This window comes from Corapipo altera, unplaced genomic scaffold (genome assembly GCF_003945725.1).
Source record: "Corapipo altera isolate COAL_440 unplaced genomic scaffold, ASM394572v1 101, whole genome shotgun sequence".
Taxonomy (NCBI): Eukaryota; Metazoa; Chordata; class Aves; order Passeriformes; family Pipridae; genus Corapipo; species Corapipo altera.
Window position 1 is genome coordinate 378,116 of NW_020884984.1, and position 15,144 is coordinate 393,259.

The following is a 15,144-nucleotide window of genomic DNA, read 5'->3' on the forward strand; positions in this document are numbered from 1 at the left end:
GGAAGAAAATGTAAAGCCATTGAGCACTTGATGTTTAAGGTATTTTGAATAGTTTATACTTTTAATTTAGTTTATGCTTTAATATTTTATAATTTTATTCTTTTGCTGTCATCTCAGGACTTCGTTGGAAACAGGAAGCAGCGTCTCAACTGATCCTCTCAGGTACTGTAGTAATAATAGAAGTTAGTTTTAGGTTTAAAGTAACAGAAATTACCTTTATTCTGTATCAGGTGTACATCACATAACTTTATCTTGCAATGCACAGCCAACAAAGGCATTGGGTTTTTCTAAGAGTGGATAATTTGCTCTTTTCCGGGATTTCTAACTTGAAATTCAGTTCTGCCTTCAAAGACTGTGTTTGCTCTCAGAGCAGCATGAAGGGGAGGGAGGGAAGGTGTGTTTGTGCAGATTTTTATAACCTTTATGCTGAGAACCTCTGCCCTGTCCTGGCAGCTCTGTGCTGCTCTGCGTGAACAGTCCTGGCTGGGAGATGCCATTGCTGTTTTTTGTTGCTCAGCATTTTGATAAAAGCACGTGTATAAACTTCAGAGAGCACTGTCACAGGAGTCACTGCAGTAACTGGGATTTCACTTTGATCGCTCAATTTAGAAAGTAATGCTTAGCCCTGTTAACACTGCATATCAAATGGGTTCTTGCATCCTTTATTCTCCTCCTTGCACATTGAGCAAGTGCATCAAAGGCACAGACTTCCTTTGATTAAGCTGGGGCAGAGTCCTTCCCTCTCAAATTGACAGTTGTTTTGGTACCAGTCTTCCTCTGGAGATGTTATGGGTTGAGAATGTGACTTTTTCCCACATTATGTCATTTTAACCTTGCTTGAACAAAACAGTGGGAACTGTTCTGTTTAACCTTATTCAAATTAAAGGCTGCCTATAATTAATCTTCCATTATTTTCCAGTGTAAAGTCTTCTGAAAGTAAAGTATATGCCCTATTACCATTTCCTAAGCACCCACCCCCTATGTTGTGATATTCTCTTTGTCCTCAGCACAGCAACACTGCACAACATTCTGTGTTTTGGGCAGTATTTCTGTTCCCATCTCCCAGTGTGACCAGAACACTGGGTCTTTGTCTGGGAGGACAATGCAGGAAACAATCCCAACTTGCCCCTGCCCTGCTTTTGTGCAAAATTGTTTTAGGAAGACCATCATGTATCTGGTGTGTGATGTACCAGGTATTGCTGCCACCTTTATTCCAGGCTGGCTAAATCTTTGTGGAAAAAGATTTCCTTACAACATTTTTTCTTCCGGTGGATTTCTTCCCAAGGGAGAGTATCAGAGAGGAAGATGGGGAAGAATTTTATAGATGCTGGAAGTGGCTGAATTTTAACATTTGCTGGGAAAAGGAGAAGGGAATATTCTTTGAATAGTTTAAGTTGCCCTGACTGTAAAAATAGATTTCAGACTCATTAACTACAAATTAAACAATTTTCTGAAGTTTAAAAAGTCCAGAGTAAAACAGTCATAAAGGAGACATTAAAGAAATTTTCATATTATATCAGCTAAACCTGTGGGTTTTTCTTAGTGTTAAATAGTTATTGAGGAAAATGTGACATGTAGTCAACTTCAGTAGGTCAAACAAGCCTGTTCTGGAGCTGTAATTATACGGAGTTCAGACTATTATTTTTAAGTAAAATGAGAGATAATAGAATTCTTCTTGTTAGCGAATGTTCTCGTGAACCTGTTGAGCAAATTGGCTTTTGAATGATCCATAAAATGGGATGTACCAATTAATATGGACCCACTCAGTGTCCTGTCAAGCCATTAGTATTTCCTAGTCAGGCTACTCTTCTTCATTTTGCTCACAAAGTTCCAGTCCCCATCAACAAGGTAAGTTTGCCCTCAAAGAACCACTCTTCTAGTTCTCAGTGCTGGAAAGAGCAAGGGTTAATGTGAAAAATTTGCTTATGTCCATTCTAAAGAGGAAAGTATGTAAAAATTGGCATATTTTACATATGTATATTTTGGTTGGCACGATTTCTTTCATAGCCTGCACAGTATTTACTCTGGATATTTTGAGTTGGCCTCTGTCAGCTTTCAGCTGGCATCTGAAAATATTTTGTTTCCTAATATCTAAATCTTAATGTTGGCCTTCTGGAGTGCTGGATTACCAGACCTGTTTCAAATTATGTGGATATTTAAATGTCTGAGCTTTGCAGATATTTGTGGCAGGTTTGTCATCTTCTGTAACAAATTGATCAACCAGTGGTTGAGTAAGTTCAGAGAACAGATGTGCAGAAAGGACAGTCAGCATTAAGAGAACAGCAAACTTCTTATTATTCTACTCCACGGATACTTTGGCACCTTAAAGGCTTAATAACCAAAACTAAAGGATAGTATCAAATGATGATTAATATTATCTGGGGGGGAGTGCATAAATCTGAGAGATGTTTGAAGCCAAATAACTTTGTTTTGAGTTACTGGAGTGTTTCTAGGCAGCAGAGCTTCCCTTCAAGTAAACATGGAGGGGAGAGGGCTTGGTTTGCTGTCCCTGCCTGTCTGGATGTCACCAGCACCCCCGGGTGTCCCCGTGGTGCAGCAGAGCCCGAGGGCTCCGTATGAACACAGCTCTTCCCTCTTCCCTGATGGGGAAGGGATGTTTGCTGGGGGGTGCCCAGGAGTGCCTGAGAGGGACAGGAGAGGAGATCAGTTTGCCAGAGCCTTTTGCATCAGAGTTTGCCTTATTCTTTGAGCAACTGAAGATGCTGGAAAGCAGTGCTGGGAAAGGGCCCTGGGGGTCCTGGCTGGTGGCCAGTTGGCCCTGAGTCAGCAGTGCCCTGGCAGCCAGGAGGGCCAACCCTGTCCTGGGGGCACCAGGGAGGGGATTGTCCCGCTCTGCTCTGCCCTGGGGCGGCCTCACCTCAACATTGGGGCAGTTTGGGGGGACACAATGGAAGGAAGGGATTGAGCCATCAGAGAGTGTCCAAAGGAGGCAACAGAGATGGGGAAGGGCCTTGATTGGAAGCCGTGGGAGGACACTGAGGGCACTTGGTGTGTTCAGCTGGAGCAGAGGAGACTGAGGGGAGACCTCACTGCAGTTCCAATTCCTGGGCAGGGGCAGAGGAGGGGCAGGGACTGAGCTCTGCTCTGGGGGGACCAGGGACAGCAGCCAGGGAATGGCTGGAGCTGTGTCAGGGCAGGCTCAGGTTGGATCTCAGCAAAAGCTTCTTCCCCCAGAGGCTGGTTGGGCACTGCCCAGGCTCCCCAGGGCAGTGGGCACAGCCCCAAGGCTGCCAGAGCTGCAGGAGGGTTTGGATGATCCTCTGGGGCACAGGGGGTGACTGTTGGGGATGGGCCTGTGCAGGGCCAGGTGTTGGACTGGATGATCCTTGTGGGTCCCTTCCAACTCAGCACATTCTGGGATTTTGTCATTTTCCCACCAACTTTCACGTGGAGATGGCTTGGTTTCCAGGATCAGGACAGGGACTGGTCTCCAGGAGCTTTGGGTGCTGTTCCATCCTGTGAGCAGTGAGACCTTTAACCCTCCCAGGAACTAATTTAGCATCAAAACCTTGTTTTGTGCACCTGATCTGTAATCCTCGTGTGATCCCCACTTCTACATGTGGTGTGCACAGGGAATCCTGGAATGAGTACAGCCACTGTCTTGGTGCCATGAAATTCCAGAGCTCCACAATGCAGGAGTGGCTACCATGAAGTTTTTGTGTGTAGCCTTTGAAATATTTCACCCTGAAGCCATGAAAGACTCACTGAAAACAGTTTTCTTACTGCAAAGTTACAATTCCTGTGTTCCACCTAAGTAGGTGGATACGCTGTTTTTCTGGGCAAGTGAAATATTTCCAGGAATGTTCCTGGCATATCACCATGAGGGTTTAAGTAAGTAAATAAATAACAGTACTTCAATATATGTATTTAAGATGTGTACTTTATTTTATTTATATAGTTATAAAAATTTGTTTAAATTTATGTATATGCTTTACATATTAATGTTTACTTAGTAATTTATATGTTTCTATTTATTTTTATTTATAGTTTATATTATATGTATATACAAAATATATATTTAGTATAAGTAGTTCAATATATGTGAAGGTTAAAGATTTATGTAGGTAGACAAGTCAATTTACCTGCTGTCCCCAACTTTCGAAATCAGTCCACCAGTAACTCCAGCACTGGCTTCCTGATGGGGTTATTTCATACAAAGTTCTCCCTCCTCAGTGGATTGTTTTCCTTCAGCCTCAGAGCTTCAGGATTTGGCAAGAAAACCAGCCCTAAAAAAGGAGGTGTTGGATTGGAGTGTTTTCACTTTGCCCTTTTTTTAGTGGCTGGTTTTGAAAGCCTTGTCAGAGGCTTCACATGCTGTGCCAGAGCTGAACTCTGATTATAGAAATTCTCTGCAAAGCCCTCACATCTCCAGTGCTGAAGCTGCAGCACATCCAAAAACCCCTACTCCTGTCAGGCCTGGGAATTCTGAGTCAAAGGTTTTGGAAAATGCCTTTCTGAAAGAACTAGTTCTATATCCTGGGTGAGCGTGAGATGAAGCTTAATTTTCTTTGTTGTTTTCCTCTGGAAGACAAGGGAAATGAAGAACGTGTGGAGAGCGTGGGGCTTTTCATTTGCAAAAGTCCTAATTAGCATTTTCTCTGCGTGCAGGGTGGGATAATCGGGGTTGGATGCTGTCAGGAAATCCATGGGTACATGGCTTCTGGGCACTGAAAGCCCACTGTTTAGAAAGAAATAATTAAGGTGATAAATAGTTGGGGTTTTTTTCTGGAAAGGATATGATGGTGAGAAAGAAATTGCTTTGTAATGTGAGCAGACAAAGGATAAGTTTTCTGAAAAGTCTCATTTCAGGATCAAGTGTCCCTTGAGCTTAGTTGTCTCTGGCTGACTTTCCCCTTCTTCCTTGATCCTGGGAATAGCTGTTCTTGGTTATAACCTTTTTCTCTTTCTTTTTTTCCTGCCTTTTTTAAAGGAATATCAAAACATTCAGACATAAGAATGTTCTGATAGGGAAAACTCTTTTTTTTTTTTTGGTGCAGTTTGTTCTTGGAAACAAAGGGAAAAGGATTTCATCTTGGCACCACCACAAATGGCCAAACACGGGGCAGAGGCAGTGCCAGGAGGTCTGGGCTCACCAGGAGTCACTGGGTCTCGAGGGCCTTTCCTCAGTTCCTCTTTAGATAAAATACTCTGGAGAACAGGAGATGAAAAGCTGGGATGGGAGATTTTGATAAGAAAAATCTAAATACCCTTCCCACGATGGCATCACTTGAAGATTGCCAAGCTAATTTAGCCCAAGGGACTGTGAGTTCCGGAAGAAAAACAGGCTTGAACTTGGGCAGTATTTAATATTGCTGGGGGATGATCTTCCTTCTCACCAGTCGTGTTTGCTCAGGAATCCCCAGCTCCGGTGCTGGTCGGAAAGAAATCCCAGGAGTAAGTGCAGGCAGCACAGGGAATTGGGTACTTGAAAGAGAAGCTTCACGAGAAATTATTTTTTAAAAGGCCAACGGCAATTTTTCAAAGGCAGTTTTTTGATGCAAGTGGCTTTTCCCATGATCTGTTCGTTCCCTATCCTGGACAATATGTTTTTAGAGAAATACCACACAAAGCGTGACGGGAACATTGTTGAATGTTGTCTGGGCACAACTTACTGACTTCTTCCCTTCAGGAAAGAAACTGCCAATTCTTACTCCAATGTATTTATAATTTCATTTCAATTAAACTTAAACCAGTTTTCTAAGAAGATGCAAGACACTTCTGTAACTGAACAGTGACAATGAGTAAAACCAGAAACCCCCTAAATATAGCTTATATAGATCCCTAAATATAGCTTATTATCCAGGCACTTGGGGAACTAGATATGTGTATGTGAAAAAGAGCCTCAGGTTAAGGTTTAGGGGTTTGGTTTTCTTTTCATATTTTTTAAACAGTGTTAAAATTATTGTGGGGTTTTTTTGGGAGGGGATTGGAGGAGGTTTTATGGCTTTTTGTTTGAATTTTTTGTTTTAGGTTTTGGTTGGTTGGTTGGTTGGTTTTTTTGGTTTATTGTTTGTTGGGTTTGTTTTAAACACCCATCTAAGTGCCAGAATCTTTGGGTTTTAATTATTTCTTCAGATTCTGCTTTTGGTATTGTTGTTGTAACTGTTGAACTCAAGTTCCTCTCTACTCGATTGACACTACTGCAAGCTATAGCCTAAATATTTACTATTACTGATTTTCAGAAACTAAACAGAATAAGAAATAGCCAGATTGTAGTCTGTGGAAAAGCAAACTTACCAGCAAACTGGACACAAGCATTGGTCAGTCCCCACTAGGCCATTTCTTATTTAACACCAGGAAAAATACTTTTTTAAAAATGATAAATTGCTACTGAAGTTCTCTTGTGCCAGTGATGTTTCCTGCAACACATCAGTTCTGTGCCATTCACTGTGGGACTGGAGAAGAGGAGGGATGAGCTCCAACCTCTTCTGTGTGACCAGGGACAGCAGCCAGGGAATGGCTGGAGCTGTGTCAGGGCAGGCTCAGGTTGGATCTCAGCAAAAGGTTCTTCCCCCAGAGGCTGGTTGGGCACTGCCCAGGCTCCCCAGGGCAGTGGGCACAGCCCCAAGGCTGCCAGAGCTCCAGGAGGGTTTGGACAACGCTCTCAGGGACAGGGTGGGATTGCTGGGGTGTCTGTGCAGGGCCAGGAGTTGGACTGGATGATCTTTGTGGGTCCCTCCCAGCTCAGGGGATTCATAGAATCATGGAATGGTTTGGGTTGGGAAGGGATCTTAAAGCCCATCCATTCCACCCCCTGCCATGGGCAGGGACACCTTCCACTAGCCCAGGCTGCTCCAAGCCCTGTCCAACCTGGCCTTGGACACTCCCAGGGATGGGGCAGCCACAGCTTCTCTGGGCAGCCTGTGCCAGGGCATCACCACCCTCACAGGGAAGGATTTCTTCCTAATCTCTACTCTAAACGTGCTCTTTGTGATTCTGTTCTCTGATTCTCACTCCTGAACAGGACATGTGCACGTTGGGACGGAGAGGAAAAAATAAAGGGGGGGTGAGGGGAGAGGTGGTAGAATTGGGCCATGATAAAAGACAGACATTTTTTAAAATTTGGGCTTGTGTCTTCTCAGAACAAAAGCAGCCCCCTTTTATCGTGCCTAGCAGAGGTTTAAATAGCAGATGCTGCTGATTTTGACAGTTCCCCCCTCCAGCAGCTCCCATCCCCGCGGCACAGGGATGGCTCCGGCGGCGGGGGGGCTGTGCCTGCCCGGGATCCCCCGGGATGCTCCACCGGGATCTCCCGGAAGGGCTGTCCGTTCCCGCCGGCTGGCTGTCCGTCCGTCTGTCCCTCTGTCCCCGCTGTCTGTCTGTCTGTCTGTCCGTCCATCCGTCCGTCTGTCCCCGGTGGTCCCCGCTGCGCGCCCGCGACTCGGGGGTTGGTTTATCCTTCCCCCTCAGCTCCCTGGAAAAGCGCGTTGGGAACAAGATAAGCACAATCTGGTGTGCGAGCGGGAGGGTCTGAGCTCCTGCCCGTCTTCCTTTTTTTTTTTTTCTTCTTTTTTTTCTGTTTTTTTTCCCCTCCTCGTTACAAGAAACCCCCCGTTCCCGAGGTGCCGCAGACAATGGAGCCGATGCGCTGGTACAGGAGGAGCTGATTAACAGGGGGGAAAAAAGGAAAAGGGCAAAGGCTTGCAGCCCCATGTGCTGGGAGCACAGCTCTGCTGTGGGTACCGGGCAGTGGTGTCAGAGCCCAGCGAGCTGATCGCCTGCGTTTGCCGAACTTCTGGGAGCTCTAAGGATGCTTTCCAAAGCTCCGTCAAAGCCCAGAGCTGGAATATATCCACGTTGTTTGTCCAGAGGGCTCTTAGAATGGCCTAAAATAGCCAAAAGGAGAAGTGGGATTTCTGTGTAAGAGCAGTTATCCCGGTAGGATTGGGGACTCGAGGGCAGATAAACCGCGAGCAGGATCAAAGAGCGCCCATGAATTTGTCTCCTTTGTGCGGCTGCCTCTTTGTATGAGCGGGGGGCACTGGGAGCTGCAGGTGCTGAGCCATGTGCGGGGCTGCCTGGTGGCACCGGCGGCGATTCCACACACACACACACTTCAGCAATAAGGAGAGGAGTGTGTTGGACTCGATTTGAGTCATTCAAATCGTAACAAAAAAGTCTCGTGTTGGTAAAACCTCGCTGCAGAGCACGGGCGCTGCAGCAGAAGGGTTTGAAAATGCTGAAGTTGAAGGCCTTCTGCTTGGATTACTGGCAGTTTTTATGTCTCCAGCCTCTTCATGGTTTCTATAAAAGGTAAGAAAACATTAACTCTGAAATGCTTTTCGGCACCAGTGCTTTCCCTTGCTGTTCTGCTCTCTTGCTGAAAGGCAGGGGAGAAGGGAGTGGTAGGGAATTAACGAGAACTTGTGACAAAGATTGTAAAGCTGCTTTTTTTATTGCATTAATTATCAGCCACTGTTGTCTCTGTGCACGCAGATGTGAAGGTGATGGTGCTGTTTGGTTTTAACATCTACTTTAGGTCATCTCAGCTAAGACTCAGTACTTTCTCTGCCCCGATATTTTATCCTTAGGCACAGCAGTGTGTAGTGTACAGACTGTAAACAGCACTGGGAGATTAATTGAAATGTCATGGAAATTTATGTAATGCAGAGAGGATCCTTTTTTTCCCCGAGATATTTAGTAATATAATAGTTCATCGTTCATCTCCCTCCCGGCACAAAGTGCACATCAGAGTCACTCAGAGCAATGGGCACTTCACTTAGGCAGGTCTGACACACAGCTCAGATGATTGATGGTGAATGGTGATCGGAAAGAATAGGTCTGGGTGTCAGATGCATTGAGCTTTGCCTATTTAATGGAACAGCAAAATAAGCAATTCCATTTAACATGTCCCTGAACTTACTCTGATGCTTTTTAATCTAAACTTTGGGTTTCTTGCTCTTGATTTCCACTGCTAAGCAGAGGGAATTAGATGGGTTTGAATTTTCTGGGGGGAAAGTGGGGGATCCCTTCATTGTTAACAAAACCCATGCGATTCTTTAACATAGGATTCCGTTCTTGTTCTGTACACTTTCTGCTCTGGCTACCTATTGTCAGCCTACAGAAAGTGCTTTGTACTAAATGCTAATTGGAGTTGAATTTTTCATGCAGTGACTGAAGGCTGGAAAAGGGAACTGTTCCAATCTTTTTCAAGGTTTCAGGGATACCCTGCACTTTCTGGCATTGAGTAATATAGGACCCTCATCTGTGACCATTGGCTTGTGAAGTTTCAAAAGATAGCTTTATTCTCCTCTTCTTGAAGCTTTTCACAGATTCCATTTCCAAGCCAAAAAATTTCCAACCTAGTCCCGGCCCATTGTGATGTTTTCCTTGCTGGGAAACCATCTAAAATAATAGAAATGTGGCCAGACTGTTTTGACACAAATAAATACAACTAAACCCGAGCTTTATGTCTTGGATTCCTGGCAAAATCCCAGCTTTGTGGCAAATGAATTACTCTAGTTATTCTACATCTCCTAATGGAAACCTCTGCAATAGCTCAGCACTGTCCATTTATTTTCTTCCACATAGTTAATTTATTTGCCATCAAAACCTGGATGTACTTGAGCCCTGCTCCTGCAGTGTGTTTGCATGAACAGAAGCAAAAATAGGCCTTAAGCACTTAAATATCAGATATTGAAGCACTTTGCTGTCATCTTTTTGTGAAAAAGGAAAATTGAAGGAAAGTTGTGACTTTCTCATTTGTGAAACAAAATAATTAAAGCACAGTGACAAACAAGCATGAAAAGCAGGTGCTCCAGAATAACAAAATTTAAATGCAAGGAAGTTCATATGAAAAAGAAAGAACAAAACTTACTCTCAATTACTTTTTATTAGTAATTGTAGATTGTTTAAAACACTCTTGGAAAAGAGCCCAGGGGCTGTGGGGAGGTTTTGTGTGTGTGCCCTGTGTATATATTTCATATTTTTGTGTATGAAATGAGATAACCAAAACAGGACTTGAGGAGCATTTCCATTAGGTCAGTCTTGCCACATGAATTTTTAGTGTTATCATGAGAGTTACTACTCTGTTACAGCTCCATGGGGTGGGGGAAGATGTGTCAGAGAACGTGGGCAGGAGCAAACTTCAGACAGCCCTGTGTGACGTTACCTGGTGCCACCACCATTCCCTGGTGACCAAGCGTGGCTGCAGGTGAAGAGGGGCAATAAAGAGTTGTGGGGTACCAGCACTGACCCCCTGAGCCCCCCCCCCCCCCCCCCGGGTTCAGGTGGTGCTGTGATTGCAGAGACCCCCAGAGCAGACCCAGGGACAGACAGACCCTGTGGAATAGCTGCCCAGCTCCCACTGAAGCCACATGGGGTGACTCAGACACTCCTTGTTGGCCACGAGTGCTCTGCGTATCACCCCTCGTGCCCTCAGTGTCCTGGCAGGGCTTGGCAAGCCCTGTGTGCCATGAAATGGGACTGTTCTCTTTCCTTTTGTGGACTGTCTGACTTTTAGTTTCAGTTGCAGTCAGTGCTCAGAACTGTGGTGAGTGTTTCTTGTTGCTTCAGCAGCTCTATGACATTCTGCTCCTTGTTGGGACATCCAGCTGTGTTTGTCAGCTTTTGTTACTCAGAGAATTCTTGTGGGTTCATGTCCAGAGAACGGAACAGAGCTGGGGAAGGGGCTGGAGCAGCAGGAGCAGCTGAGGGAGCTGGGGGGGCTCAGCCTGGAGAAAAGGAGGCTCAGGGGGGACCATCTGGCTCTGCAACCCCCTGACAGGAGGGGGGAGCTGGGGGGGTCGGGCTCTGCTCCCAGGGAACAAGGGACAGGAGGAGAGGGAACAGCCTCAAGTGTTCAAAAACCACATAGATGTGGCACTTGGGGACATAGTTTAGTGGTGGCCTCGGCAGTGCTGGGTTAATGGTTGGACTCAGTAATCTTAGAAGACTCTTCCAGCCTGAGTGATTCTATGTCTATTGCTTGACCTGGACAGCTCTGATTTATATATAATTTTATTTTGCACTGGGATATCTATAGAGTTGTGTGGATATGTCTATATTTGTATAATTTGTATCTTGCACTGGGAGCCACTTCCATGGAACTGTGTGTCTATACTGAAATCCATGGACTTCAAGAGAAGTGTGTGCAGGGTGTGCTGGATGTTGCAACTTCTCTTGCATGTCACGTCCACCCTGAACACAGGGAGTGGTGGGATAGGGCTGGCACAGTTAGGAAAGGGGCTTCTTCCTCAAACCCTTGAGAACAAGACCACACTGCGAGGCTCAGGTGGGCTGTGGTGGTGGGCTGGCCCTGCTCCCAGAGCTATGGGGCTGGGAGCAGGATGGAGGGCAAGGAAAATGAGCCAGTCCCTCTCCCTGGCTGTAGCTGCAGTGCCAGAAAACAGGGAGTCTGGATGATGGGACAAAGTAAAACCAGGACAGTTTTTCAAAAATCCAATCCAAGAGTAACAAGCTGGGCATATGGCATTCCTTGGGAGAAGCCCAGGTGAGGGCAGACACGCAGCCTAGAGAGAGAGAATCTCTAGAATTTGTTCTCTCAGCACAGCAAGGGAGAGGGGGAAATAAGACAAAATACACCAACTGCACTCTTAGTTCATTCTTTAAATTTGGCAGCATCTTCAGTAGCCAGGACTTTGCCCGTCCACGTATATTCACAAAACAAAGTCACTGGAAGGTGATTACTGCTGATGCCTCCAGGAGTGTGCATGGAAACCAACAGCCTGATTTACCCAAGTTGCAGCAAATTGCATAAAGCAAACTGGGGGGACTGGGGTAGAAGCCTGCTCTGAAAAATGTTTGGTAATGCACTGCTTTATGAAAATGAGATTTCAGAGCTCTGTCGTCATTAACCCCGAGGGCATTTTGGTCAGTGCTGTAGAACCCTCACTTAAGGGCTGGTTTTGGTATCCTCTGAATGCAGACACTGGAAGTGCTGGGATGTGCTTCTGTGACAGATTAAAGTGTGAGATGAGCAAATCACTGTCGGCTTTCTGTGGGGTTGGGAGGATGAATATCTCATGCTTTACTTCAAGGATTATTATAAAACCATGTGGCTTCAGGTTTAGCATGTGAAAGTGAGGATTTTCCTTAGCCAGAGGGTAGAACATCGTGCTGTGCTGCTGCCAGCTGGTGTGTAATAGCCCAAGCAAGAAATTGTTACCATTAGCATTGCGTTAAAGACCAAGCAGAAGGTGAGAAAATGTGTGACTGGCACTGAGGGTCGCTGGCATCTGGAGATTTTTCCTCCCCAAATGTCTTCTCTTGTCTTGTTAAAAGTAGAAGTATTTTAAAAAACATAAAGAAAATGCCAAGTTCACAAAGGCCACCTTATTGTTGGAATCCTTTGCTTGACAAGCACAGCAGTTTTCAAATTATTTCTTCTCACTTGCAGTTTTCCTTTTGGCCTGTCTAAATGAGGCACGAGTCCCTTGCAGAACAATTAGGGCCATTTCTAATGAGCATCTGATTGCAGCCACCCCAATGGAACAGGCAGAGAGAGAGATGACTGGTTTTTTGAAGCGGGGATTAGTTGAAATTGTTTCTGCCACCTTTCAGCTGGGACTCACAATTCCAACACTGTGATTCAGGATAGGTTGAATCATGTGCTTAAGCCCATCTCTGGGCAAAATGGGTCTATCTTTTGGTATATGATTCATTCCCATGAGGATGTTTCAGTGCTGATTATAAATGAAGATGCTTTGATGAATTGGCTTGGTAGGAGCAGCTTATTACTGCCATACTGGAATGTCACAGGGTATCTGAGTGTCAGAAGCTACTTAAAGCCACTCTGATATTGCACTCTGCAGGGCAGCTGCAGCTCATCCTCTTTCCCACTCTCTTATCCTAGAAAAATTTGTAGCATTTGAAGCCATTAAAGGAATTGCCTGCCTTAATTTAGATGCTGTTCCAAAGACAGCACATGGGCTTTAGATGATCTATGTCAGGGTTGTTCTCTAGGTTAACTCTTTGTTAAAAAGAATGTGCTTTGAAAGTCTTTGTTCCTCATTTCTGGTGTTAACAGCGTGGCCTCTGCTGTGGGGTTATGTGAGGTGGGTTCAGATGAGCTGGATAACAGGCAATGCTGCATTTTAAGGGAAATGCAGCATTAAAAAAGCTGCAAAGAATTCAATGGTCGCTCGTTCCTACATAACTAACTCCTTATTTAAAAACAGATTTAATAAGGGGAGCAAAATTCTATACAATACTATAATCCTGTATTCCTGGAGGCAGTGGCTGTATACTGGTTACAAACCTCAGTAACAGCAAGTGGGGGGAAAAATCCTTAAGTTCACATTCATGAGAGCAGGGAGCTTCTTGTGCCACTTATGGACAGTGACATCAGTGGGTTTGTGTTTCTTGCTGTCAGTTAAGGATGAGCTCCTTTGCAGTATCTTAAGAGCAAAGTGGGTGGGAGAAATTACTGGAGCTTTGCCTTGAACTTGCATTGAGAGTTCACCATATATGTTGTTAGAAACAAATAGTTTGCTTTCACTTGACAGTGACTTCATCCAGAGCAGGGCTGAGTCATGGAGGACAGATCTCTCTCCAGAGGATCCTCTTGGCAACGCTTATGCAACTGCAGAGCAGCTGAGAACTTCCACCACCTCCCAGATCCCCCACCCTCTGGAAGCACAGCCTGTGAACAGCACAGATTGCAGTATTCCCACAGTCAGCAGAAAAATGATTAAGAGGAAACCCTCAAATAAATACACAAAGTAGCAAAATGCCTTAAAAGCCATCAGAGGATTTGTCTGCGCTCAGGGAACTGATTCCAAGTTGAGAAATTTAAATGAAAATACATGAAATACCTGCTAATCTGGTGGAAGCCTTCCTTGGAATGTCATTAGTTGTTCTCTGGATCATAAAGAGTCTTTGTGCAGGTGTTCAAAGTGCATTGTGCAAAATACCTTGAATTCACAGTTCTGGTTTGTCTCAACTTCCCAGGCTGTTCTTCCTCCCTGCCTGGGATCCCTTCCTCCCATCTGATGGGATCTCTTGACTTTCCATGCCCTGGTTAACTGAGCTGTGCTGTGGGATGGGGCATGGCTGAGCCCAAACCCTGCACAGATCTATGGGGCTGCCTGATGCCTCTCCCCTTACCAGTGCTGGAACTGGGTTAAACTGGGTTCCACACCAGAGACAGTTCTTTGTGTGTATGCCTGCCTCTCCCTGCCTCTCCCCTGCAGGCTCCAGTACATCCATTCTCCAGGCTTTCTGAAACTTTCCTTTTCTCCCCCCCTTCCCTCTCACCCAGGAACCATCTGTGAGCCCTCAGGTTCTCCCTTCTCTCCACTGGTACAGATTTTAACCTTCCACAAACAGCTCTGAAGTCTGATGGGTTTGTGAGGATCTGGGAACCTGTGCTGGGGCCGTGGCTGGGGGTTCCTGCCCTTTAGCTGCCTCCCTGGAGCACACAGGGTTTGCCAGGCTCTTCTTTCCCCCTCCAGTGTCTCCTGTATTTAGATGCAGCGGATGGGCAGCCCCTGGAGCAGTCCCAGTTTAATTGTGCCTCTGGCTCAGTGCCCTGCAGAGGGGAATTGGAAGCTTTCTGAGTTTCCTTTGATAGTCATCCAAGGCTGAGTCACAGAAAAGGGAGTCTGGGAGCACAGTGGTGGCCTGGAGACATCCAAGGAGAAGCTGCAGCTGGAAGGGTCCTGGAGGGGCCTCTGTGAAGGATCCTAAACTCTCCAGCATGCTGGGGATGAGGAGGATGCCCTTTATCAAAACCCAGGTTCAGGCTGGGTTTGTTGAGCAGAAGGAGTGGTGTGTGCATGTCACTGCTGTCAACTCCCAGGAAACAGTGTGGTTTGCATATTCTGGTCGTGAAAAATCAGAAAAGGAAGTTAAAAGGGAAGGAAAGAGAATACAATGAAGGCTGAGGAAAAATACGTGGTGAAGATATTTAAACCCCTTCTCTAAGTCAAAATGTTGGTGTGTTGCAGGTTGAAGGTTTAAAGGTGCCCTAAGTTGTCCAAAGAGCCAGAATGCTTTTCAAGCTAAAAATTTAAACTCCATCTATTTGTAAGACTCCTTTCAATACTTAATTGGTAATAGCTGTTGTATAGGGGGAATGCTACCTAAGTTAAAAATAGGTCTGGGACTGCAGTGACAACCCAAAGCAGGCAAGCTCCAACAGTCACATTTTCCTTTTGTCAA

The 15,144-nt window shown here is 45.5% G+C and overlaps 1 protein-coding gene across 9 annotated transcripts in view; it reads left to right on the forward strand.

The window, feature by feature from the left end:
* IQSEC1 (IQ motif and Sec7 domain 1) overlaps nucleotides 1–15,144 on the forward strand; it is a 332,802-nt gene that overhangs the window by 181,820 nt on the left and 135,838 nt on the right. For 6 of the 9 annotated variants that reach the window (XM_027666004.1, XM_027666011.1, XM_027666015.1 and 3 more), the window contains one exon: nucleotides 118–162. The exons of 2 other annotated variants lie outside the window; for them this stretch is intronic. In XM_027666004.1, the coding sequence (XP_027521805.1) occupies nucleotides 118–162 (45 nt within the window). Of the gene's footprint in view, nucleotides 1–117; nucleotides 163–7,708; nucleotides 8,275–15,144 lie in introns of those variants that run through there. One more of the 9 variants, XM_027666012.1, reaches the window with a different exon arrangement.